General features: G+C 44.9%; 2 protein-coding genes, 1 long non-coding RNA gene and 1 other non-coding gene across 4 annotated transcripts in view; 3 read left to right on the top strand and 1 right to left on the bottom strand.

The window, feature by feature from the left end:
* The window catches only part of ppp1r37 (protein phosphatase 1, regulatory subunit 37), a 60,016-nt gene extending 55,490 nt beyond the window's left edge, over positions 1 to 4,526 (top strand). The window contains exon 13 of the mRNA XM_085131689.1: positions 74 to 4,526. The gene's annotated coding sequence lies outside the window, so the exon portion shown is untranslated. The remainder of the gene's footprint in view (positions 1 to 73) is intronic.
* LOC146503276 (uncharacterized) overlaps positions 1 to 25,992 on the bottom strand; it is a 195,439-nt gene that overhangs the window by 29,651 nt on the left and 139,796 nt on the right. The gene's annotated exons all lie outside the window — the stretch shown is intronic.
* Positions 18,417 to 25,663, top strand: LOC146503281 (uncharacterized). Its single transcript, XM_085131693.1, has 6 exons — positions 18,417 to 18,564; positions 19,971 to 20,582; positions 21,742 to 22,023; positions 22,132 to 22,409; positions 23,575 to 23,762; positions 24,099 to 25,663. Exons 2-6 carry the CDS (start codon positions 19,973 to 19,975, stop codon positions 24,400 to 24,402), a joined length of 1,662 nt encoding a protein of 553 aa, XP_084987819.1. The 5' UTR covers positions 18,417 to 18,564; positions 19,971 to 19,972; the 3' UTR covers positions 24,403 to 25,663.
* On the top strand, positions 25,503 to 25,589 carry trnastop-uca (transfer RNA opal suppressor (anticodon UCA)). The gene has a single exon. It is a non-coding gene; the product is annotated as a tRNA-Sec (tRNA).

Below are 25,992 nucleotides of genomic sequence, written 5' to 3'. Positions count from 1 at the left end.
TGATATATTTAAACGTGGTTCGGATCAAAGTCCAGTTTCTAAAACGTTTACCTCCTCTCTCCTGCTTCCACAGGGACTGTCGGGACAGGTGAAAACAGCATAAGTTGTCTGGCTTTGCTACGTGACCGGTTGCCCTTCAAAGTTTTTGTCATAACCTCCAACACAGCATTCTCATAAAGGACAGAAGACCCAGTGTTACACTCACAGCTCTGTACAGGAAGATAACAAATAATGGAAAAGACTTGAAGGACAAGATTTGCCCTCCACATCCACACTACGCCCAACCACTGAAACACACATGCATATGCACATTGAATATGCGAAATGAGGGGGAGAGAAATAAAGTTCAAGCTGTCGTCACTACATTTTGTCAGCCGCAATCTTTACATGAAGTGTGGGGACAAAAGAGAGAGGATGAAACACTAACCAAAGACGGACCTTTCTCACAGCTCCTCGCGCTCTTCTGTAGGTCTCCACAATGATTAAAAAAAACAAGTAATTAAAAGGATTTTTTGTAACATACACAAAGACAATAACAGATGATGTGAAGTGACAGAAGACGAAAGAACAGTGGCAGGCTCTGCCCATCACACCTGCTGGCTTAAACACTTGAGGTTGGAGTAGGTCGCTCTTTAAGGCTTTTATATCCACAGAAGCTGAAGTTGTTAACGTGTCTGTTTAAGTGTCAACATTTTCTGTGTGCGTGTCTCCCACTCCCTCCTTTAAACTCTAAGGGACTTCTGCCAAAGTGACCTCTCCTGTTTGTTTCCTCCTCCTGTACTCACTTTGGCCCCTCAGGAATCGGCGTTCCCACCACCGCTCAGACCTTTCAGATCGGACGCGGAGGAGCTGCAACCGTCTCCCGCTCGCTTCTGCTACGATAAAAATGCTTTTTAGAGTTCACCGAGTCGGTGATTTGTTCCCCGCTGAAAAGAAAAGAAAACTTTAGTGAATATCAGAAATGTATACGTCTGATTTTGGTTGATTTATTTCTGGGCGATTACGGGGCAAAAATCAGCTTTTCCTTTGATTCTCTGCAGCTCAGTGATTGCTTTATTCGATTGATCTTTGTTGTGTGAAAGTGTAAGGAAAAACAACCTGGTCTCAGTCGTCATCTCCCCTCTCCTTCCCTCCGGTCCCTCAGTCTTCCACTGGTACTTCGTGCCATCTCTCCCCTTTGTTCTCGCTCCTCATCATGTTGCCTTCAGTCTCACCACTTCAGATTCAGTGTTTTGATTTTTTTCCTAAGGCGGCGGGTGTCCAGGTTTTTTGTTTGGCTGCTTTGAGAAATCAATTACTTTATATTTATTTTATGAGCCCTCTGATTTATTTTTGACCCCCACCCAATTTTCCTTTCCTTTCTTCTGATTAGGGGTTTGCTTTAAAGTTTTTGATGTATATATCATATCACACTAGGGGAAATATTTAGTTTTTCTTTTGTTTTTTTGAGGGGCTCTAATAAAAATGCGAGGAAGGGTAAATAAGATTGAATGATTAGAAACGGTAACAGCAAAACAAAGAAGCGGTGGGCATAAGAGGCAACATATTTTAAAGCTGCGCTGCTGTGTGAATCTGTGGCCACAAGGGGGCAGTGATGGCTGTTTCCCCACAGGCCCAAAGGAGATCACAGTCTGAGCAGAATCACGTGCTGATGTCTGTAAAAATCCAACTCCTGACCATAGTTTTTCAGAGCAGGGCAGTTAGACGGTATCTCTGCTTTGATAATTCCTCCCTGAAGCGGATACCGGCAGGTTGGATTTCTTTTCCTGCCGACGGAGCAGCATTCAACCTTCCTGCTCTTCTACACCCAAACGATACTTTGCTCCCACTGTTTGTAATGCTTTAATTTTAGATATTTTTTTTTTTAAAAGAATAATTTGTTAACTTAATTAAACTGTGCTGGTAATCACAAAGTTATGTATGGCAAAATTTGTTCCTCAAATAAATGCATGTAATAACTAATAATATGACTGAATGTATGTTTCAATGGAAAATACTCCACTTGGAGCTGCACACGAATGCATGAACGACAGAAAGAATGATTTGGATGAAGTTTACAAATAATGTAATAACAGACCAGGCTCAATATGTTGCAGTAACGGCAATTAAAATGGTAATAAGAAGTGCAGCAAGCAGCACTGACATGATGACGGCTCCTCTGAAAGGAGCGAAATGTGCTGTTGCTCTTTTGTTCTTTTTGGCTTGTTTTCCGCACTGCTGAGCGGCTCCTCGCAGGCACGTTAAACCAAAGCCTGTCACTGATAACGATGTTACTTGAACGTCGGATGCTGTGTCATTAATGTGTTTTATTTTTTTTACACACACTTTTCAAGCTTGTCAGGCTGTTCTCAAATTCTGATTAACAACCACCAACACACACACATCTTTTGCTCTAACTAACAGAAATCGGACTTATACATGAGACATCTCTACATTAGACCAGTGATACCCAACCTGAGGACGCTCCAAAAATGAAAGATCTTAAGACAGTCCTCTGCTTTTTGCTTTGGATGCTTAATTTATTTGTTTTCAGATAAGACGATGATTTTACAGTAGACCAGAGCAACTTATTGAGCAAAGATCCCCATGTTAAGAACTTCACCAGGACTAAAATACTGTGTGACCAAACGCACTGACACATCCATGCATTTTACTCTTTATAGGACATGTTGTTTGGCTGATATAATGAGAGTATATTGTTAGTTTCAGGTCTTCCCATATTGTCTCAATCGTAAGAAAAGATTCGAAATTAAGATGTTTTTTGAAAGCTGACTTTATCGTTGTATTTCCGGTGGCTCAATACCGCAGTGGTTTATTCATTCGCTTCACAATGGAGAAGGATCCTGGGGAGGAGATACAAATCCCTCTGTGGTGATGTCAAGAAGTGCATCTGGCACCTACAGGAATAAATCTATCCAATCAAACGTGCTGCCTGCTGTCGTGACCGATTGTCAATAAGGAAGTAGCATTACAAAAACTCCATGAAGACATCAATAATTCAGAGTCTGTTAAAATCGTAATACTCTGTCCACGTGTTCAACATTTATTCATTTATTTTTATTCTTTGCTAAATATTTGCATGTTTCATTTTGTGAATAATGAGGCTGTTTCCTAGCATTTACCAACTGGCACCAGGGGACTCATTTGGATTTATCGTCAGTGAAATTTCATAGCAGGCTGATGGAAAATAAACAAGTGTCCCATTTCTCTGCACCAGGCTTTCACAGCCTTTAAATTAGAAGTTGGCTTCAGAAAAAGGAGAAAAACATGTTTTAGATACCTTCTTTTGTTCCTTAACCTCCTAAGACCCGAACTCTTCCATGGCATGCAATTTTAATTTCTCTTTGTTATTTGGGCTGATTGGGGCCCGATAAATGTAAAAACAAAGAATTATCAGATTTTTTTTTACCTTATTTTTGTTTTTATGAAAAATCAGAGCCACATATGAGGATATTCGTTTAAAATTTTGATAGAACAGTAGCAGTATAATGTCCTCGTAAGTGTATATCAAACACTTGTAGAGCAAAATTGAGTATTTTAGTCTAAATAACCCAAAATGTGATGTCCACATATGTGGATGCCAGGTCCTAGGAGGTTAAGATCCTTGTTTCTCTCTCCCTTCTGTCCTATGGTCATTTCTATTTCTTGAAATTAAGTATAAAACAAAAAGAAGTCATGGCGTTATTATTAAAACACCACAGAGATTCCAGGAGAAACACTTCCCTCTCCTGAAACTATTCCCCAGTGTGAACCGCCTCACCCCTCTAGGGTGTAGTAGGCTGTCCTGGGGTGAAGGTGTGGAGAACGATGGGAGCTCTGCTCTGTATGTTTTACTATACAAATTCTTGACCACACAAATCCACCCCGCCCAATTATATAAGAATGAGAGAAAACTAGAAGTCTTTAAAACCCCAGCAAGTGGCCGCAAAGTGGTGCAAGTTTCAAGTAAATGTCACAAAGTTTCTTTGTTTTTTGTTTTCAAATTTACATTATGAATCCTGAAATGCTGAAGAAACTACCAGAAATGGCTCATCTTTGCATTTGAATCACTATTTTTTTGTTTTTCACGTTTGTAAACCTTTACAGTTTACTTCAACTGCTGTAAGGGGCGATGCTCCGACCACTCAGCTGATTTGTTATTATTAATTCATTTTTAATGGTGTCATTTTTGCAGAGGCCAGACACCAAACTACTTGATTATTTAAGAAGAAAAGAAACATATTTTAATGTTAGCCCTCAAGTTTGGAACCACAGGCCTACATTCATTCAATCTTCAGTTTTCTTCTGTATTCACTGATTGCAACAGTTATCTGTGAGCGACTGCCACAAACATCCTTCCTGTCATCAGTGCCTGTAATCACCCACCCAAACCTGCCCTGCAGTCAGTGTAGATTTGGAGGATTTTCTTCTCAGTCTGGACTCTTACATCTCTGGACACAAACTGTGTGACACTGTTGCTGCACAGAGTTTTGGTTTTGTTGCATCCGTGGGGAAATTCTCGTTGAAATAAAACATTCCAAATGTTCTGTTGGCCTCCTGCGTTTTCTTCTTTTGTGACTTATCATATGGCTCGAAAAGCACCTGAGGCTTGTTTATCGCCACACTGGTACGAGTCATGTGATTGTGGACCTCGGGGCAGATGGCTGAAAAGTTCATCAGTGTGAAGTTTTCTTGAATCTCTCCACCGACGTTTAATTTCCTCAAGTAGAAAAAGCTGATAACTGCCCACAGCAAGGAGCAGGACCAGGTATGTGGTTTAATAAATATTAACTGGACACAGATTTTCTTCTAGTGAAGAACGATTCAAAGGAAATTGCTTTTCATGTGCACACAGGGACGCTGGATTAAACAGAGAGAGGTAAATTCTTGAGACAGCAGCTGCACACTTGGAAGCTATGACTTTTTTTGACATGCAAGGCCTTTACCGAAATCTAATTAAGAGGAAATAAAAGCATGAATAATTTTCTGAGTGTCAGCTATATATCGTAGGGTAGTGATGTTAAAATTCTTTATGTAATTCTTTGGTCAAAATTTGTCTATCACACAGAGCGCATCTGTGTTATTTGGATTTTTACTGTGCTTAGTCTTGTTGTCAAATTCTTTTTACATCGAGGGCCTCATATGGCTCACTTTAATACAGGCACGTGCAGGGGGGGGGGGCTAGAGGGCCTTGAGCACCCGCTCCTTTCCTGATGGGTGCCCCAAGTGCCCTTTTGTTGAGGCAACTTTTTTTTTTTTTTTTTTTTTTTAATTTTATGTGTGTGTGCGTGCGGAGTCCTGTCTGTGCCCCTCAACAATAATATTTAACTATTAATCACAGTTTTGCTAAATAAAAGGATCTGGCTTGCATCAGTCACATGATCACATTTAACCAATGATCGCTCTTGACGGCAGAACGCGCTGGTTACGAGCCAGGAACGAGCTCACAAAGAGCACGCGCATTTTTAGTGGTCCGGAGCTGTAGGAGAAACACAAATTAACTCAGAGACACAGACTTACTATATTTCTTCCATACAGACGGATGCGACAAAACCAGTAAGTAGGTGTACAGCGTACACTGTAGTGTATAGCACACAGGAGTATTAGCTTATTACTTACACGGTGGTAAGCTGTCTTGTGGCAACTGACGAACTGAAACAAACGAGCGTGCTGTGTGTGCAACAGCGCGACAAACATTACCTGTCCTTTTATTAACGGCACAAGTAGTGCTGGTCATAGCTGCTGGCTACCTGTGTAAGGCTGTCATGGGTCTGTAGCTCTGTCCACCGTTTTAGGGAACATATTTAGTTTTAAAGTAAGTTACAGGGCTTTTCCTGCCTTTCTTGTGGGATTATATTTCACTAAAAAACTAATATGCATGTCCACATAATTATGCATTATTATAATATTGTAGCGGGTCAGGGGTTTGGGGTTCTGTTTTTACAGTTGTGTTTTGTTTATGTTACCATAGTGACAGGTGACGCCCTCTCCCCGCGACGGTGTGTCCTTCCGGGGTCAGAGGGCGCCCTGTTGTTGTTGTTGCTGCGCTGTTGCCGTGCTGAGCAGTTAGTTAGCGGCAGTGTTCTTCTGGCAGATGTAAATAAATGGCTGTGCTCCCTGGCTAAGAGGGCGGGGGAGCAAGACCGAACGGAAATTCTGTCTCCTCCTTGTCTGAGCTCGCCACATTGGTGTCAGAAGTGGGATAGCTCACCCTCGCCGTAATGGAGAGAGACATTCAGAGGCTGGAGCAAGCTGCCGAGCTTGGGAAGCTGGTGATTGAAGAGAGAGGATGTGAGCGGCCATGTAAGTCCCCCGACGGGCCCCGATGGCGCGAGCGCACTGTGGCGGCGGCCCGTCACGACAGACGCTAGGCCAACGCTTCATGGGCTACCTCTGTCGACCCACACACCGAGCCCCCAACCGCGAGCGGTTATGTCTACCACGCCAGTTAAGGTACCGAAATACAATGGGCTAACCCCGCTAGAGCCCTACCTCTCACAAGTTCGGCTGGCCGCCAGACATAGTGGCTGGAGCAAAGAGGAGACTGCTACGCACCTAGCGCTAGCATTAGAGGGAGATGCACTGCAGATACTCCTTGACCTAGCCCCGGCAGAGCAGCATGAGCTCCAGGCCCTCACCGCGGCACTCGAGAGGCGATTCGGGCAGCGGCACTCCACCGATCAGAGCAGAGAGCAGCTGACCAACCGGAGCCGTCGGCTGGGGGAGAGCCTGGGCACCTTTGCAGCGGACGTGTTGCTGTATGCTCGTCGTGGCTACCCGGAGTTTCCAGCAGCAGCCCGTGAGGAGCTTAGCCTGCATGCTTTTCTGCGAGGACTTTTCCCAGAGCGACTATGCCAACACGTCCACCTGGCCATGCCTCAGACCCTCCGTGAGGCGCTCCTTGAGGCTGAAAGGGCAGAGCTGGTGCTCACCTTGCGACCTAACCAGCAGGTGCCCCCCCCCCCCCCAAACTACCCCCAAATCAGAGCCGCAGACTGCGACGGGGAGGGGGAGGTCGCCGAAATATCCCAGCTGCAACCCTTGGTGCCCCAGAGGCGTCCTCGTCGACTGACCAACCGCTGCTACCGGTGCAATGAGCCTGGCCACGTGGCGCGTGACTGCCCAGCACCAGTCCCGAAGACCAGAACTACGCAGCCTCAGGAAAACGAGAAGGGAGCGGTGTAGCGAGGGGACCACTGCTCCAGCTTCCTGCCCCCCTTCAAGGACGATGCACGGTGGTGGGCCGAGTTGGGCACCTCAAGGGACTCTCCCTGAGCTGCTGTGTTGAGGACCAGCCATGCCAGGCCCTGGTGGACACGGGGTCTACCATTTCCCTGATACGACCTGGCGTGCTTCCTGGAACATCCGGGCCAATGGTGAAGGGTTGGTTGCCCACAGACACCCAGCTGATGACAGTGACGGGGAAGAAAACTGTTACGCGGGGGAAGAAACCGTTGCGGATCCGAGTGAAGGATCTGGAGCTGGTGCATGACTTTTGGCTCGCCGACATTCAAGACCGGTGCATCATTGGCCTGGATCTGCTGAGCTGCTGGGGGGCCTGCGTCGACACCGCGAAGCTGGCTATCACTCTTGGCGCAGAGACTTTTGCCCTCCAGCGCGGCCAAAAGCAGGGAGCGGAGGGGACCGGACGAGACAGGCATCGGGCAGCTGTCGCCCAGCAGATTTCGGATACCGTTGGCTCCGGGTCATCTCCACTCGCCTCAGCCCCAGCCTCTCAGCCCGACAAACCTCCCTCCACCGAGACCATCGAGGCTGTTGATGACCTTTGGCAGCGTAGCAGCGTAGGTCTCAACGTCGACCAGCGCCAGCGGTTGAGGTGGACGAGAATGTGTACCTCTTTGCAGCCAAGACTGTAGGCAGACGAGTCTGGTCCAGCACACCATCGACACCGGCTCTGCTCAGCCCATCCGTCTGCGCCCACACCGGCTACCCCTCTCAAAACAGCAGGTAGCGGAAGAGAAGGTCCGTGAGATGGCTGCGGCTGGGGTGATTGAGCCGTCCAATAGTCCATGGGTGGCACCCGTGGTGCTGGTGGGGAAGAAGGATGGCAGCCCGTTCTGCGCGGACTTTCGCCGTCTCAATGCAGTCACCAAGAAGGACTCGTACCCGCTTCCGCGGATCGACAAGGCCCTAGATTACATTACTGGCTCCAGCTGGTTCAGCTCCCTCGACCTACGCAGCGGTTACTAGCAGGTGGAGCTAGCCCCCAAAGCAAGGCCTAAGACTGCATTCACCATTGGACAGGGGCTGTGGCAGTTCAGAGTCATGCCATTTGGGCTCTGCAATGCGCCAGTGACGTTTGAGAGGCTGATGGAGAGGGTGCTCGTGGATATCCCTCGTAGCCGCTGCGTTGTGTACCTGGATGACCTGTTGGTGCACGGCGGCGACTTCGACAGTGCACTGGCTCACCTGAGCAAGGTCTTGAGTGCCATCCGACGAGATGGGCTGCGGCTCAACCCGGCGAAATGCCGGCTGTTGGTGAGAGAGACCATGTTCTTGGGTCATGTAATCAGCGCTCGAGGTGTCGCCACTGACCCCGCAAAAGGGCACAGATCTGCTGCAGCTGTTGGTGCCTCGGTCACTGCGGTCGCAGGTGCTTGAGCTGGTTCACGGCTCGGTGGGGGCAGGACACTATGGGAATGCCAAAACTCTCCGCCGCCTCAGGGGACGGTTCTACTGGCCTGGCTGTCGACGGGATGTGGAACTTCATGTGCACTGCTGTGACACCTGCACGGCACAGAAGGGTGCAACTCAATGCTCCACTGCCCCCCTTCAGCAGTATCTGGTGGGGGCCCCAATGGAAAGAGTGGGAGTGGACGTCCTAGGGCCGTTCCCCATTACGGAGTCAGGGAACCGGTATGTGTTGGTGGCTATGGACTATTTCACGATGGATATCCCTTGTAGCCACTGCGTTGTGTACCTGGATGACCTGTTGGTGCACGGTGGCGACTTCGACAGTGCACTGGCTCACCTGAGCGAGGTCTTGAGTGCCATCCGACGAGCTGGGCTGCGGCTCAACCCGGCGAAATGCCGGCTGTTGGCGAGAGAGACCACGTTCTTGGGTCATGTGATCAGCGCTCGAGGTGTCTCCACTGACCCCGCAAAAGTGGCTGCGGTCCGGGACTGGCTGACTCCCTCAAACGTCCAAGAACTGCGGAGCTTCCTGGGCTTAGCCTCCTACTACCGTCGGTTCATCAAGGGGTTCGCGATGATGGCCAGTCCCCTCCACCGGCTGACCGACAAGGGACAGCCGTTTGGCTGGGGGGATGCCTGTGCTGCGGCTTTTGCACAGCTGAAGGAGGCCCTCACCAGAGCCCCGACACCCGGCAACCTTTCATTGTGGACACTGATGCTAGCAATGTAGGATTTGGGGCGGTCCTTTCCCAGCAGGACGAGGCTGCAGAACGGGTGGTGACGTACTTCAGTCGTGCCTTGGGGCGAGCCGAGAGGAGCTACTGCGTGACCCGGCGGGAGCTGCTGGCCGTAGTGCTAGCGATGCGGCACTTCCGGCCATATCTGCACGGCTGCCGGTTCCTCCTGCGCACTGACCATGCGTCTCTGACTTGGCTCCTGAACTTCAAACACCCAGAAGGGCAGGTAGCCCGCTGGCTGGAGGTCCTTCAGGGCTACGACTTCAAGATCCAGCATCGGGCAGGTCGACAGCATGGCAACGCTGATGCCCTCTCCAGACGGCCCTGTGTAGCCGTCGAGTGCCGCTACTGCCTGCGACAGGAGGAGCGGGCCCAGGAGGTGCTGGGGTGGCTACTGCTCAGGCCACAGCCGGTGGAGGGGGGTGGCTCCCCTTGACAACGCAGCAGCTGAAGCGGGAGCAGGAGGCCGACGCGACGTTGGTTCAGGTGGGGGCCTGGCTGGAGGCGGCGCAACTCCCCGCCTGGACAGGGGTGTCGGGGAATAGTAGGCCTTCACCTCGGGAGCCCGAGGTGAAGGCCTACTATTCCCACCACAACAATCTGGAGACCCACGACGGCCTCCTGTACTGGAGATGGTGGGCCTCCGGCCAGGGCAGAGATCTCCTGCAGCTGTTGGTGCCTCGGTCGCTGCGGTCGCAGGTGCTTGAGCTGGTCCATGGCTCGGTGGGGGCAGGACACTATGGGAATGCCAAAACTCTCCACCGCCTCAGGGGACGGTTCTACTGGCCTGGCTGTCGACGGGATGTGGAACTTCATGTGCACTGCTGTGACACCTGCACGGCACAGAAGGGCGCAACTCAACGCTCCACTGCCCCCCTTCAGCAGTATCTGGTGGGGGCCCCAATGAAAAGAGTGGGAGTGGACGTCCTAGGGCCGTTCCCCGTTACGGAGTCAGGGAACCGGTATGTGTTGGTGGCTATGGACTATTTCACGAAGTGGCCAGAGGCCTACGCGGTGCCGGACCAAAGTGCAACAACGACGGCCGAGAGGCTGGTGGAGAAGATGTTAACCCGTTTTGGGGTCCCGGCTGAGCTCCACAGTGACCAGGGGCGTAACTTCAAATCGAAGGTCTTCGGGGAGATCTGCCGGCGGCTGGGGGTGGATAAGACGAGAACCACACCGCTCCACCCGCAAAGTGATGGCTTGGTTGAGCGCTTCAACCGCACACTGACCACCCAGCTCGCCATTCTCACCAGCCGCCACCAGCGGGATTGGGACCGACATCTGCCCCTGGTCCTTTGGTCGTATGGGACTGCGGTTCAGGAGTCCAGCCAGTGCACACCTGCCGCTCTGATGTTTGGACGGGAGCTCCGGACGCCTGTGGATCTGGTGTTCGGGTCCCCCCCCCCCCCCGAGCCGGAGATTGATGGTGGGCCAGAGATGGACTACTACAGGAGGCTGAGGGAGCGGCTGCAGGTGGTTCATGACTACGGATGGGTATCGTTCAGGTTTTATCCGATACCGGTGCCAAACCGGTTCTTTTGAAACGGTGCCGGTGCTCAAACGGTGCTCAAACCGGTGCTTAAAGAATGGAGAACACAAACTTTGTCCAAAAACCTCTCATGTTCAGCTGTTTTATTGTAAAAAGATAACAATGTTAGCCTTTTCTGCAGCTATAGGGCATATATGGTATCACTCTTGGCTGGAAGCAGTGCTTAAACAATGGAAAAAACACAAAATTTGTCCAAAAACCTCTCATGTTCAACTGTTTTCCACTTTTTCTTTGGTCATCTTCGCCTTTTTGGCCAGGGTGAAGGGAGTATCTGCCATCAAACAAGAAGACAGCCGCATGTAGCTATGATGGTGTTTGCTAGTTCACCTTACATGCGTTAATGTAATAACGTGGTTAGCCTACTCAACGTAAATTACACACGAACAACATTAAGCTACTCACGCAGAGAAGAACGGCTGCTGCTGCCATCATCATCCTCATCATTTCTGCTACACTGGCAGGGCTAGGGGCCAGGACTCTCCTCTTCGGGTTTTTTGCGGATGTTGCAAACTCCGGGTCGATAACAGGCACCAAACCCGCAGTGGATGTGCTCGCAGCAAGCTATCAAATACGGCGCATTTCTCGGCTTTTAAAAAAAATGCTATGCGTCGCCAGGTGTTTCATCGGATTTGAGGTGTTACCTCTTTTGCACAGTATCACCCTAAAGCACTTGTTGCAGGCTGCTGAGTTTGCTTATTTTGCTGTGAAGTACAGCCAGACTTTTGACGTCAAAAGTCTGGCTTCGCCTTGGGCATTTTTAATGTGTAGCTCTGCTCTAAAAGTACGTACGTACCTGGACCCGCCTACTATCCTCAGAAACGTAAAATGATTGGCTAGAATTCAAAGTGTATGACATCTCAGGAAAAAAAAGCACCGAAATAAAGCACCGAAATGTGCGCTGCTTTTCGGTCTGGTTACTACCGTTTATGTCAGAACCGGTGCCATCATGGCCGGTACCCATCCCTATTCATGACTACACCCGCCAGGCCCAGGCCAGCGCCGGAGTACGACAGAAAAGAGCCTACGACACCAAGTGCCGAGGGGGGGTTTTCATGCCAGGCGACAAGGTTTGGGTGCCCTGCCCGGTCCACAAGAGAGGAGTGTCCTCCAAACTGTGCAGTCACTGGCAAGGGCCGGCGGAGGTCGTGGAGCGGCTAACAGAAGTGGTGTACCGCATCCGCATGCCGCATGCCGCATGCCGGGCCAGGGGCGCATGGTGGTGTTGCACCGGGACAGGCTCTCACCGTTCCGACCGCTTGCTCTGGCAGACGCCGGGGCTGGAGATGCTGGTGGCACCCCATGTTCTGACCCGAGTGACTTTTCCCCCGCCGGTCGAGACCGGCCGGTGCGCCAAAAGAAGGCACCTGGACATTTGCAGGACTTTGTGTGGGGTAATGGGGTTGTCGCGGACAACTGACCCCTTAGGTGGGGGCTATGTAGCGGGTCAGGGGTTCGGGGTTCTGTTTTTACAGTTATGTTTTGTTTATGTTACCATAGTGACGGGTGACGCCCTCTCGCCGCGACGGTGTGTCCTTCTGGGGTCAGAGGGCGCCCTGTGTGTTGTTGTTGTTGTTGTTGTTGCTGCGCTGTTGCCGCGCTGAGCAGTTAGTTAGCAGCAGTGTTCTTCTGGCAGATGTAAATAAATGGCTGTGCTCCCTGGCTAAGAGGGCGGGGGAGCAAGACCGAACGGAAATTCTGTCTCCTCCTTGTCTGAGCTCGCCACAATATTTCAAAAAACACACGCTGTATTTTAAAGAACATACATTAAGAAGCAGATTATATTAGATTTATATTTTAAATAAGAAAAAATTTGGATTTTACAGCAGAAAAATTATTGTATCTCTACACAGCAAATTCAAAAGTGTTAAATGTTTTGGTGTTAGTAGTCTTAGAGTTAATTTTACTCTAAGTAGAGTCACATTCTTTTAATGTAACTCTGAGGTGTAAAATGATAGTAGTTAAAATCGAGTGTTAAAAATGAGTGTTTCTATTTCAAATCTGGAGGTGTTACAATGGAAACATTAACTCTTGACCTCTTAACTCTGAACTCCTACAGGGGCTATGACACCAATAGAGTAAATACCACCAATAGAGCCGTGCTGGGGGCTCCAATCGAAGCTGAAGTGAAGCCGTTTCAGAACATTTTGCTCTACATATTTGAGTTGTTTGCCATGCTTGGTAAGTCATGTTTTCAAAGATTGTTTCAATTATTGTTATTAGCTTTTACTTCTGTGGCTCTTTGGAGTTGAGACAAAGCTGTGTGAAAGGCATTAGCCATGTTGCTCGGTGATAGCATAATATTCTGTTTTAGCTAGCTGAAAGGTATTGTTTGCGGGCAAATACCACAGCCTTGAAAAAAAGCTTGCATGTGAATTTTCAGTCAAATTTCTTGGTCAAATACACTTAAAACAATGTCTAGAATGTGAAATGTTGATATAATGGTGCTACTTGAAGCCTGAAAACGATCTCCCATAAAAAACGAGCAAACAGCAGTAGCAGATGTCCCGAGTCCCGACTGAGTTCTACGTTAGCACTTAGATTCCTCCAGAGTTTTGTGCACACGGTTTAGGTAAAAATGAAAAAGGCTGAGGTTTTACATTTAGTTCAGTATTACCTGTTGTCTGTGTCCTTGTCTTTTGGGAAAATACTTTACACAAGTAATGGCTCAAAAAGGATTCCTTTTTTTTTTTACTGCGCTGCAATTGATTTGTACCATTAATTAGTGTCAACTAATTTTTATTCAATCTCCACATAGGATACGCTTGTGAAGACGGAATATGGGGGAGAGCAGAAGTGCGCTGAAGTTCCACAAAGTGATGAATGAAGGACATGCGTATTGTATTTTGTATTTATTGAAATAAGTGATGAGAATGCTGTTATTTGCATTTACCAGCTCACCTATGTCAGACCTTTTGATAAACGAAATTCTAATGAAAGTGAGAACATGTACACTGTTACATCTTTCAGAAAATGTTTTGAAATTGTGGTGCACAGTTCAGAATAAATGTTTTTCAAAAACCATTGCGTCTTTTTAGTAAATGTTTATTTCCAAAAGAAATTTCTAGAAGTTCAGAACAGTAAAATTCCCGCTTTTTAGAATTAATTAGAAGATAACTCTTACGTAGTTAAACTAAAATACTCTTTGAGAGTTAATATATAAACTCTTAACACCAAGTGTTAAATTATCAACTCCAGAGAGATTTGGTGTTTAACACTGAATCAGAGTTAACGTACCAACTCTCCAAAAAGAGTTAAATTAACACTCTCTGGTGTGGACCCATATAGACACTTTAAAAGTGTTGAAATCAAATCTGACAGTGTTAATTTGGACATGCTGGATTTGCTGTGTACAGTTTAAAAATGTAAGAAGCTTTGCCCCTGCACAGAGTGGATAGTGAAACAAATGGAATCATCATAAATACATTATTTCATATTTATTACTTCCCCCTCCTCATTGCTTTATTATTGTAGCTCTAGTAATAAATAATAATGTAAGTAGGGATGCACCGATACCGATACTGGTATCGGGTATCGGGGCCGATACTGTAAAATGTGTGTGTACTCATACTCGTAAAAGTTAACCGATACCATGAACCGATACTAACTTATTTCATTAATCAGAGGGTGGCTTGTCATTTCTGTTGTAGTTTTTTAGATTGGCCACTAGGGGGACATCCCGCGCTAAACAGTCACAGGGTTAGGCGAGTGAGACTGGCGGCTCCAGATAAAAAAGAGAAACTGGAGGCTGCTGTAGCTAGGCTAAACAAAATGTCAGCAGTGTGGAACAGCCAACTTTAACTCAGGTTTTGGAAAAGCGATGAAAAATGTCAAGAGAAAATCCACGGGCAGTTAAAATAACAGAGGCTCTGACTCATTTTATCGCTCTGGATGACCAGCCAATGCCGGTCGTGGAAAACATAGGATTGCACCGTCTTCTCAGCATACTCGAGCTGCAATATGAAATTCCCAGCCGCCCACACATCAGGGAGATAATGGTGCCAAAACTTTCTAAAGAGGTAAAGACAAGCAGTGTGTGCGCGATGTCAGTCCTTGTTTAACGGCACAGTGGACTGATGATCCACGGGCAGATGGGGAGTTCGTTCGTCAATGCCAAATACTTTCGTTATTTTGTTTGTTTATAATATGGACACTCTAATTAATAATTTAAAAGTTTATTTTATTCTCAAACCTAATTTGTATTTATTTTATTCCAAACAGAAGTGTTTATTTATTATTCTGAAAGTTCGAGACAGTGCCAATAGTTCAGTGATATTTTGTTAAATTACAATGTGGAGACTCTGCAATAATTTAACAGAAGTGTTTATTTTTCACTTGAAATTTTTTTGTGGTCATTTTCATTAAGATATTATTTTTTATCGGCAGAGAATAAAATAAAACCTGTCTTCCAATTCATTGCATTTGTGTGTGTGTGGTAGAAGTATCGGTTTTTGTACTCTGTATCGGCAAGTACTCAGATCCAAGTATCGGTATCGTATCGTTTGAAAAAATTGGTATCGTTGCATCCCTAAATGTAAGGATTCTGGATCAGCACCATGATGCCCATAGTATATACAGTATTCTGAAGAAGGTCTAAAACGTCACTGTGTGTGCGTGCATGTGTTTGTTTTATGTGTATGGATTTTTTTTAATTATTACTCATGATATAACATTGTCCAGACATGGCTGGTAAGGACATGAGGAGGAAACAGTAGGAGCTGTGTGAGGCTACTAAAGGCAGTGCTATAACATTTTTCTGTCATCATTTTATTATAGATTAAGTGCAAGAATTGTTAGGTGTGGATAATTAGATTATAGTTTATTGCAATAGCAAGTTGTGCCTTGTTCTCAGATAGACAGCAAGTGGAGAGTGATATATGAAAGGATGGGATGGATGGAAGAAGAGAAGCAAAGAGTGATTCACAGGCAGAGCCTAATTTATTTCTCACAGTTTTTTGTTGCCTTACGGTTCCAAGCGCTGTCACCAATCTTTGCATTTTGTTATTATCTCATGACACTTATTTAATCAGCTACCATCTCTCCTATGGACTTTTTACTGTCTACAGTCTCAGATAACACAGCCCTGCCCTTCCCATATTAGATTCTTGATGAATGTGTGTTGTTGTTATTCAGCCTGGTTCAATGTGCCCCTTTTTAACTTTGAGCACCCGCCCCTTTAAACCTCTCTGCACGGCCCTGCTTTAATATTAAGTGGGCCAGATCAGTGAGCTTCCCCTTTCTTTCAGTGTTCTCTTAATCAATATTAAAATGAAGTGTGATTTCAAGAGTGCATCTCCGTTTTGGTTTTCTCCTGTTGGCATCCATCCAGGATTTGATTTGTTTATTTAGTCTAAGTTGGCAGATGAGAGGAATTTCTTTGGTCAAGACCACTTCAGAAAAAGCTGGATGTAGTTTTCATGGATATATTTTTGTACTAGCACAGTATTTGTATTATATCCAATGAACTCTCAGATATTACCTAAACCCCTCTAAAAACAACATATTGCACTGGCTACGAAGGCAATACAATGATACCTAAATATTTATTTTTCATCAATAAATAAGATGCAGTTTGATCTGATAATTATACCAAGTTCACCACTGAAATGTATTAATTCTTGAATCTGTATGTTTGAACAAGCTTATTGTTTTAGCTGGCATCTATGGAGTTTGTTGTGAGCTTTGAGCTAAAGCTAAACCAAAACTAGCTGAACTGGATCTAATACTAAAGCATTTCTTTTAACATTCCCAACTGAAGTATTTCAGTTGCCATCCAGACTATTTTATTTAGTGAGCATGCAATTGCTGCAAATAGGCTAAAAGTGGCCTTTTTTAATTTTCTTTTTTCTTTTGTCTTTCTAGCCATCGCTTTTAGTTATGTACAACTTTCTCCAAAAATCATAGGACTTATGGGACAGCCTTGGATTTTCTCAGGCAACAGGCTCAAAAAGTAGTCAGGAGGGCCACAAGAAAGTCACAGTATTTGATCAGAAACACACAGAGTGCAGAAATGACTAATGTGATCTCGATTAACTGTTAATGTGAGATCGTTAACGAGGGCGCCTTATCCTTTCTTAAGTAGGATGCCAATGTTTCCCCACCACTAACATGAACTCAACTAGAAATGAATAATTAATCATTTAGACACAGACAGGCACAGGTGTTTTAAAGAACGGCATGTCCTTTAGGGTTGCTTGAGGACTCTTTGATGTTTAAGCAATTATATACAAATATGTGTCAGAGTTTTATTTTTAGATTGCTGGAAGAGATAAAACCTCTAGAGGGGCTGCAGGGTCAGTGTAAAGATTTTAAGCTTTGATTCACTGATTCACAGTCCCAGAATTTAAAAAAAAAAACAGAGGTGGGGGAAATTGGTATAACAGGCAATACTTCAAACTTTATGGCTCCCTCTTTCTGTTTCGGGACAGCGACAAGTGATCAAATGCTTCCTCGCTGGGTCTTTCCTTGGGTTTAGCTGTGCCTCAGGAATGTGCTGGCATGCTGGTGAAACAGTAGGGATTTATCTGTGGTGTCAGCCCCTATCTGGCCTGTTGATCCACAGTCCAGTGGACTGAAACAACCTCCCTCACGCTGACACTAAGGAGCAGGGGCCGATGGGACTGCAGCGTCATTATGGGATCATGAGAGGGGGACAGAGAGGGTGCAGCACATCCACCGAGCTCACAGGGGCTAAGGAATTTTTTTTTAAAAAAAGGAAAGATTTTTAAACGATTCTTGATTAAACTTAAATTACTGCAAATACACTAAAGCACTCCCCTTCTTACGGAGAAAACTCTTATGTGTGATCTGAACATTGACTTTTTGTTGACCCTGTGGAACAAAGCATTAGGAATTCACTCATCAAATTTTGGCCCATTGACACAAACTGAGCTGGCAAACATACAGCCTCACATGAGCTTAGATTTGACATCGACACATGAACGTTTCTCCCCACAAATGTGCTGTAGATCGCATGTAGATATATAGAATAAATATAAGAATATGCGAATCCCAGTAAACATGATATTTCTGCCTCCTTTGATAAATATTTCAAGAAATAGACGATGAAATAATCAGCACATATACTGCAAATACTTGAATGAATATCTGAATGAATATTTTATTACCAGTATGGGGCTTAGAGAGTGTTTAGTATTTAGCTTATTCCAAATTATAATAGAGTGTTATACTCTGATTCCCACTATAATTAGACAGGCCAGCTGAAGGCAGCAAGTCCATTGGTAATGGAGCTATAATATTGACTGGATGCCAGTATACTAAATAATATAAGGCAGAGCTGAGAAGGTCTCACCTCATGATGCCATTATATAATCCTGACAACACAATCAGGGTTTAATTAGTGCAAATAAGCTTTACTTGATCTGCTTGGAGGGTATCTGAAGAGTGGGTGGGCCGTGTGAACGTATTTTCAACGTATTTTCTCCCACCAACGAGGGATGATCCCACCCACACCCTCCCCTGCTCACATGACTGTGATTACAGCAGAGGAGGAGTGTGGTGGGACAGAGAGAGTGAGAGATGGTGAGCACCATGAATGACACTTTTCAGCTTCAGCTGCACAGATCACATCCAGGAGTCCAGCTTACCTTTTAGTGCCGGCTGAGGGACGTCCACTTTTCTGGGGTAAATGAACTTAAGAATATATGACATGCTGTGGAAAGTTTGTCGTAGGTTTCATGATTGAAACGTGTTCTTGATTGAAAAGTTGTTTCTATGAAACCAAGACTGCTGCAATTATAAAAAAAAAGTTGTCTTTAGCTCAAGATTTTAATCGCAAGAGAAATAAAAGGCTTTAAATGACTTTTAAAGTACCAAACAAAAAGTCCTCAAAAGGTACAATGCTTCATTTCATGTATAAGAGTTCTACTTATTCAATCATCAGTGCGCGTATGCTGAGAAGTCATGAGTGCACCAGACGGCACAGAGGCATGTGGTGAATTGTGTGAATTGTGTGGGCTCATGCAGCTGACATCCTGACCTTGAGTGTAACAGATGCTTTTGCAACATCGCAACACAAAGTGTAGCTTTTTGAGTTTGTTTCTTCAGGCAAGGACAAAACTTAATCTGACTTCAGGGACAGTCTTCAGCTCTTAACTCTGAAATGTTCATTTTTGTGAAACATTTGACCCGTTTATAGCTCCTGCGGTGGATGATGAACTCCCCAGGGTGTAACCTGCCTGTTGCTCTATGATAGCTGAAAAATATGCTCCAGCTCTCCCATGGCCCTGAACCGGATCAGCAGTTGAGAAAATCAGTGAATGGATGGATTTCAATAGTTTGTGCGTTATTGAAGTTATTATTATTTTTTATGAATTTCACTCTCTCACTCCTTTTTTTCTCGACTTTAAAATAATGACACATTCAACCATTGGATGCATAAATGGTTTGCATACATGTTGTTAAGAAAGACCTTTTTCAAAAGACTCTAACCAGGCCTGTGAGAAAGTACATACATCTCATCCCTGTGACTTTATCCTCTCACATTATTTGCTTCAGTTCGCTGAGATTTGTGGGCTCCCTTGAAACTCCTACCACAGCCTTTCAGTCAGAGGTTCTGACTTTGACCTGGTCATTACAGCACCTTGGCTCTTTTGGCATTCTGTTGTAGATTTCCTGCTTAGCTTGGGATCACTGTCCCGTTGCATGATCCCATTGCAGCCGAGCTTTAGCTGTCGGACAGATGGCCTCAGATTTGACTGTAAGATATTTTTGCATACAGAAGAGTTCATGTTGCATGGCTGCAAGGTGCACGGGCTCTGCGGCTGCAAAACAAATCCAAATCCTTACACTCCCACCACCGTGCTTGGTAGCTGGTATCAGGTGCTAACATGCTGTTTATTCAAAAAACATCTCCACTTAGGTTGAGCTATAAATGGTCATCACTTATTATTTATTATTATGCCAGAACATGTGGTTATAGTCACATGTTCATTTGTTATATGACTGTGGCCCTTCATGTTAGACCTCAGTGCAAACAGTGGGGTCTCAGATTCGGAGTGTTTTGAATGTTTCTGTACTCTTAATTGCAGGAATGAGGGTGTTACACTGGTCCATGCTGGGAGTGACCATTCTGCTGCTGATGTGCGAGATCGCCATCAGTCAGCTGTGTAAGTCCCTCATCACCCTGGTGGATGGTTTCCACACGCTCTTCATCCTCATGCACCTGGCTCTTCCTCTTCCTCAGACTGCAGGCACAATTAAAACATCGCCCTCCTCTTTGGAGCCCTCTACTTCTCCACATGCTTCCTCCATTGAACCTCCAGCTGGTAGCCAGACAGTCACTGCTCAGCCTAACCATGAGACACCGTCAGTGGTCAACCCTCATCAGCCCGTCTCCCCAAAGATTTCCCCTGCAGCTCTAAACTGCGGTCTGTCTTACCACAACAGCAGGGTTCAGGTTGTGAGGGTTTTCATTTCTACCCTCCTACTGGTCTCCTTATGTATTTCATACTTCATGGAAATTATCCACTTTTTCCTGAAGCCACACCCAGTGCATCAACCCCAGCTGCTTGTGGTGGTTGGAGTAGTCAGCACACTCTATAAGATGCTCGTGTTCGGGCTGAGCTGCGATCGTCTGCGACATAAGAAGACCGGGGTGGGCGAGGAAGAGACTGGATCTCACCTACTAGTTAACCAAAAAGGTAACACACAAAAAAATAATGAAAGAAGGTAAAGGGCTATTTTATTTACCTGCACACAACTCTTCGGCTCATTGTACCATCAGGGATGGTACGCATTGATCCAATCCTGCAGATTTACAGCTTCAAACCGCAGACCTGAGATCTGTTTTTTTAGTCAGTCTTGTTTTTTTTCTTATATTCTTTTCTTATATATTTTACACTCACATACATATTAATATCCGTACTCTGCTGCAAGCACAGATGCCCTGCCCACTTGCTGCTGATTTAAAGGTATTAAAGCATTAAGAAGATGCAGAAGATGAACTGAGCTGCTGCCAAGTTTCAATATAAGAGGAATAAAGATTATTTTGATCTGTGAATCATGCAAAGATACTTCAGTAGACTAAACAAGAATCACACAAGAGGAATGAAATGACTAGACGGAATAATAAACATAAAGCTACAGCCAGCATGTATTAGCTTAAAATGAAGAAGAAATAAGAGGTTGGACATGGCTATGTTCCCATTCACACTAAATGTGGCTGCTTACAAATGACACAGTAGATTACAACACATTTCACTTTACTTCAGCAGATAAAGAGATATGTTGGTGCACCTTGGTTGCTAGAATTAGTTGCATTTGTAACATCTTGGTAAGGCTGCCACGATAGTTGATTTTCAAAAGTAAATAATTACGGGGCGATCGTGGCTCAAGAGTTGGGAGTTCGCCTTGTAATCGGAAGGTTGCCGGTTCGAGCCCCGGCTTGGACAGTCTCGGTCGTTGTGTCCTTGGGCAAGACACTTCACCCGTTGCCTACTGGTGGTGGTCAGAGGGCCCGGCGGCGCCAGTGTTCGGCAGCCTCGCCTCTGTCAGTGCGCCCCAGGGTAGCTGTGGCTACAATGTAGCTGCCATCACCTGTGTGTGTGGATGACTGGATGTGTAAAGCACTTTGGGGTCCTTAGGGACTAGTAAAGCGCTATACAAATACAGGCCATTTGCTATTTATCAATTTATAGGAGAGTAGAAAGCTTAATGGCTAGATTAGGCCAAGTGCATGTAGACTTTGGGAATGGATTATTAGCTATGTACTCTAACGTAGCTATGCAGTGTATATTCAGCTGTAAGGAAGATCAAATGGTGTCCATGTTTGCTTTTCATTCCTGTGTTCCACTCCCACAGTCCTGGCTGAGGAGCAATCCATGGGCCAAGAGGAATTCGAAGACATGAGTGTATCAAAAGTTGAGTCTGCTATGCACGATATGCTCCACAGCAAGGCGCTCGTCCTCTGCAATCCGGTAACCTCCAGCATCCCTGACACTGACGCCCAAAGTCAGCAACAACAGCCAGAAGTTCACCCGCCTGAATTTAAAGTAGCGAGCAGTGCTGAAGATTCGAAGGCTTGTAAGGGTCAGAGTGATTTCACAGAGGATCCTGAACACAACACCTGCACGGGACATCATGGTAACACTTCAGCTCTGTAGACTGTCCACTTTTTTCTGTTCAGGTTCCTGTGTATTAGCCCAAACAACAGTTTCAAAGCATGTGTTTTGCTCTTTTCTCTTATTTCAGAGAGTCAAAATGCGTCTAAAACCTCTGACGTCTCCAAGTCATTACCTCACACTGAGAATCCGGTTCCAACCAACCGCTGGCCCATCAGACTCCTGTCATTGATCTTCGTCACTCAGGGAGTTTTTACATCTCTTCTGGGCCTGATCAACAGTCTGGTGATGCTACTGATCCTCCCGGAGGTCATCGACAGCTCTGGTGCCTGCTGCCTCCTGGTTTACCTGGACCCTGGCCTCTCTCTGCTGGCTGTCATTACGCTGATTGCCACCTCTGCACCGCAGGTCACGCTCTGTGTGTTTATGTCATGCTAAACTACACAATTAAAGTTGTAATCATATGAAAGGTCTGGAGACAGGCCTCTAGTCTGCATCCAGAATGAGTTTATCTCAAGCAGAGTATTTTTCTATAATCTACTTAGTTAACTGGCAGCAGAGCAACTGATTTTACAAATAAAATTATATTGCAGGAAAACTATGAAGAGGTTAAACACATAATGCAGACTGAAAACAACACAACTGTAAATCCACACTATGAGAGTGTGTGAGAGGAAAAGCAGCGTACAGTAGTTTATTATTAAAAGTACAGTTAGAATATGCTTGTGCTTCAAGCACTTTGGTCAGTAAGACTGGTATAGACTTAGTGCATTAGTAAGTTTTAGCCAATTTGAAGTCAGGAAGGAAATAATGCAGTTATGGACAAGAGATTCTGGTGGATTAAAATCAAGTATTTGAATAAATTAATGTGTAAAATACAGTTTTTCACATTAATTTGGTGGTTTAAATGTCTGCAAGCAAGTAAGGAATAGATATAAAAGCACAATTCAAATGTAGCTTAATAAATTCGATATAAGGTCAGCAGACACAAATAGTTGCTCTGTTTCAGAGTCAGATATTCATGTTTATAGAACAATAACATTGGTTGCAGCCAACAGGGGGAAAAAAACTACATTTGTATGTAAGAGTCTTTATTGATTTTCATTTTTACTGATTTTTCTTTACTGCTTTTCATCAGAAAAAACTCAATTTAGGGGCTTTTTTGTGAAAAAACAAACACAAATAAACAAAAACAAACTTTAGACCATCCTGGTTCTCTGTGCAAAGGTCTGACTGAATGTCAATTATTGACATTTGTATCCATTTTCTTTATGTGCCATATCCATGTATATGTATGCATATATATACATATATACATGTATGTATATATTTTGATAGAGGGCAGTCCACAGGATTTACAATAAGGTTATATATGATATATATAATAATATTATAGGTTTGCAGCTATTTCCCTTTTCCATATTCTCTGACATCGTTCGTGAGAGATATGTTTGACATATTATAGGTCAACAAGTAATTTACAACACTTCAAATGCTGCCAATCACTTTCTGGCGCCTCCAAAGTCTGTTTCGTAGTACAGGCCTCTGTTTTCACTCTTGCTTCCCTCTGTAGTTGTGCAGGTATGGACTGCTGCTACAACAGGCCACACCACCACATATTTGTGTTACTGATCTTGGGCGGAGGATTGCATGCTTGCCTGGAGTGCAGGCTGTGCACGACCTCCACGTCTGGCAGTTAACTGAATCCCTCGTTGTGGCCTCTGTTCATGTGCACTGCTACACGGGATTTCCAGCACACAGGTGAGACGAATAGGTTTCTGTTCTTCGGTGGTGTTCTGAGAGTCAGCACTGAGTATTTAGTTGGGAATGTACTTAAAGAGGAGCTGTTGTGCCCATATCTAACTAAACGTTTTTATTCTGGCATTCTGTTTCCATTCTATGTTAAATAAGGATCCTTTTCTAACTTTGCATAATGCAAGGTTACTCTAATAGAGTCAAAGAATAATAACATGGTGGTCAAAATGTGACCACCAGTCTCACTCTAACTGTCACTGCTGAGTGGCTATCATAAATATGACCTGTCTAAATTCAAAATGCGACATTTTATTGATGCAGGTTCATTTCACATGTGTGCAGGTGTGCTGAAATGATGTCGGGAGTCACTAAAGTGCTGCGAAGTGCAGGTGTGAGCTGCTGCACTGTTCAACCAGAGTTTGATTCCGCCTCGTTAGGCAGCGAGGACGGAGCTTCTCCTGTTATCCACAGAGAGGACCCCTCACCACCACCTCCCCTGGCGTGCAGTCTTTCCTGCGGAAAGGCCTGTGCCAGGAGTATGTGCTGTTCTCCTCCAGAGGAGGCGATCCAGAGCCTCCTGGCGCCACCGAGTGGAGAAACAAAGGAAGAGCCTCAGACTTTGATCATTGAGAACACTTTTCTCTGACAATAACCAAAGAATAACCACGGAGGAAGGAATTAATCATCACATTCATTTCATGACGGAGAGGTGAAGATGGTGAAATGTGGGGAAATAAAATGACCCGAATAAGCTCAATATCAGTCTCGAGTTTTGTGGTGCTACTCCGAGAAATTTTATGCAGTGTGTAGTAAAATGGTTTAGATTTTTTTTTTTGGTAATCCCTTATGTCGCCATACTTGTGCCTGAAAACTCTGTTAGTGTTTCCAAGTTGTACAATAAAATAAATCTTCATTCTACTATGTCCTGTTTTTTTTTTTAAAACAGGAGTAATAAGTAATAAAAATGATTCACTGCTCCAGATTGTTCACTCCAAATATCATTCTACGATTAAAATTTGGCTACAGCTATAACTCATCCTGAAATGCTATATTTGCAACATTACATGAGTTTGATACTGTGTGGAAAAGTTGGAGTTAATCTAAAATACAATAACAAACATTTATGTGTATATTTCCTGTAAGTGTAAACCATGTGAGTCCTTCTTGTCCCTGCTAAACATCTTCGTGATCTTGAAAAATATCTCGTGTTTACGTCGAAGTCCCATGAAGCAAGAAGAGAAGAGCAGGAGGTGAGTTCAGCTATGTGTGAGATGTGCCTGCGATGCCTGTAGAAACCGCTTTACATCATCTGATCAATAGGCTTTATGCGTTTCTCTTTTTTAGTCTTTTATTTATAATTTGAATGCTATATAATGATATTTCTACACACCACAACACACCCAAAGGCAATGCAGCCATAATCAGCTGTCGGCTGTTTGGATTCTGTTGTAGCGGCGATCATGCAGCTTACCTTTGAGAAATCCGTGTGTCTCCTCCTTTATGTTTTCAGACAGCCAATCAAAGCACGTCTGCTTTGCATAACAGCGCAGACTTGATTACATGTCTTTTCTTCAGTGATGTATTCGCACAAGAAAGATTAGATTATCTGTCTTGCAGTAGACGGTCGTTTTTGTGACCTATCTTTGATTAAAGCACGCTTAAAACAGTCACTGTATGTAGCACCGTGAGTCAGATGAATATTAAAGGTATGGGGTATTTATAGGCGTAAAGAAGCTGTCAGTAAGTGCCCGGATGAGCCTCGGTGGTCCGGGGTGCAGGCTTCAAACCTGTAGCTGCTTAGCGGCAGAGTGGTTCAATTCCACCTTTCGGGCGTAACGGCGAAGAACAGTTTTGAAATGATGAGTAATTGAGCGATTAATGATTTGTGTTGTGTAAACGCTTAAAAACGCATTGTGCCACTTCCTGTCAACCTTCGTCACTGCTCTCCAAAATAAAAGTCCATGTTTACGGACTCTTATATATCAAAATAATATCCGAACTCTTCAATGCAGGAGATGGTGATGGTCCTCCAAACCATGAGCACTTTAAACAGAAGGGTTTCACAAACAAAGTCCTACCTGTACACCGTCTCCACTCCGTCTTGTGACAGATAGACACATCTGCATATAAATATAGCTTTTAAAACATATATGTAAAAAAAAGATTGTTTTTAATTTTATATTTCTTTTTAAGTAAACTCCCTGCAGAGTTCAATGAACTACAATCCTACAATCGT

This window comes from Neolamprologus multifasciatus, chromosome 14 (assembly GCF_963576455.1).
Source record: "Neolamprologus multifasciatus chromosome 14, fNeoMul1.2, whole genome shotgun sequence".
NCBI classification, from domain to species: domain Eukaryota; kingdom Metazoa; phylum Chordata; class Actinopteri; order Cichliformes; family Cichlidae; genus Neolamprologus; species Neolamprologus multifasciatus.
The sequence above is the reverse complement of the archived record's forward strand: the minus strand, read 5'-3'. Positions and strand labels throughout refer to the sequence as shown.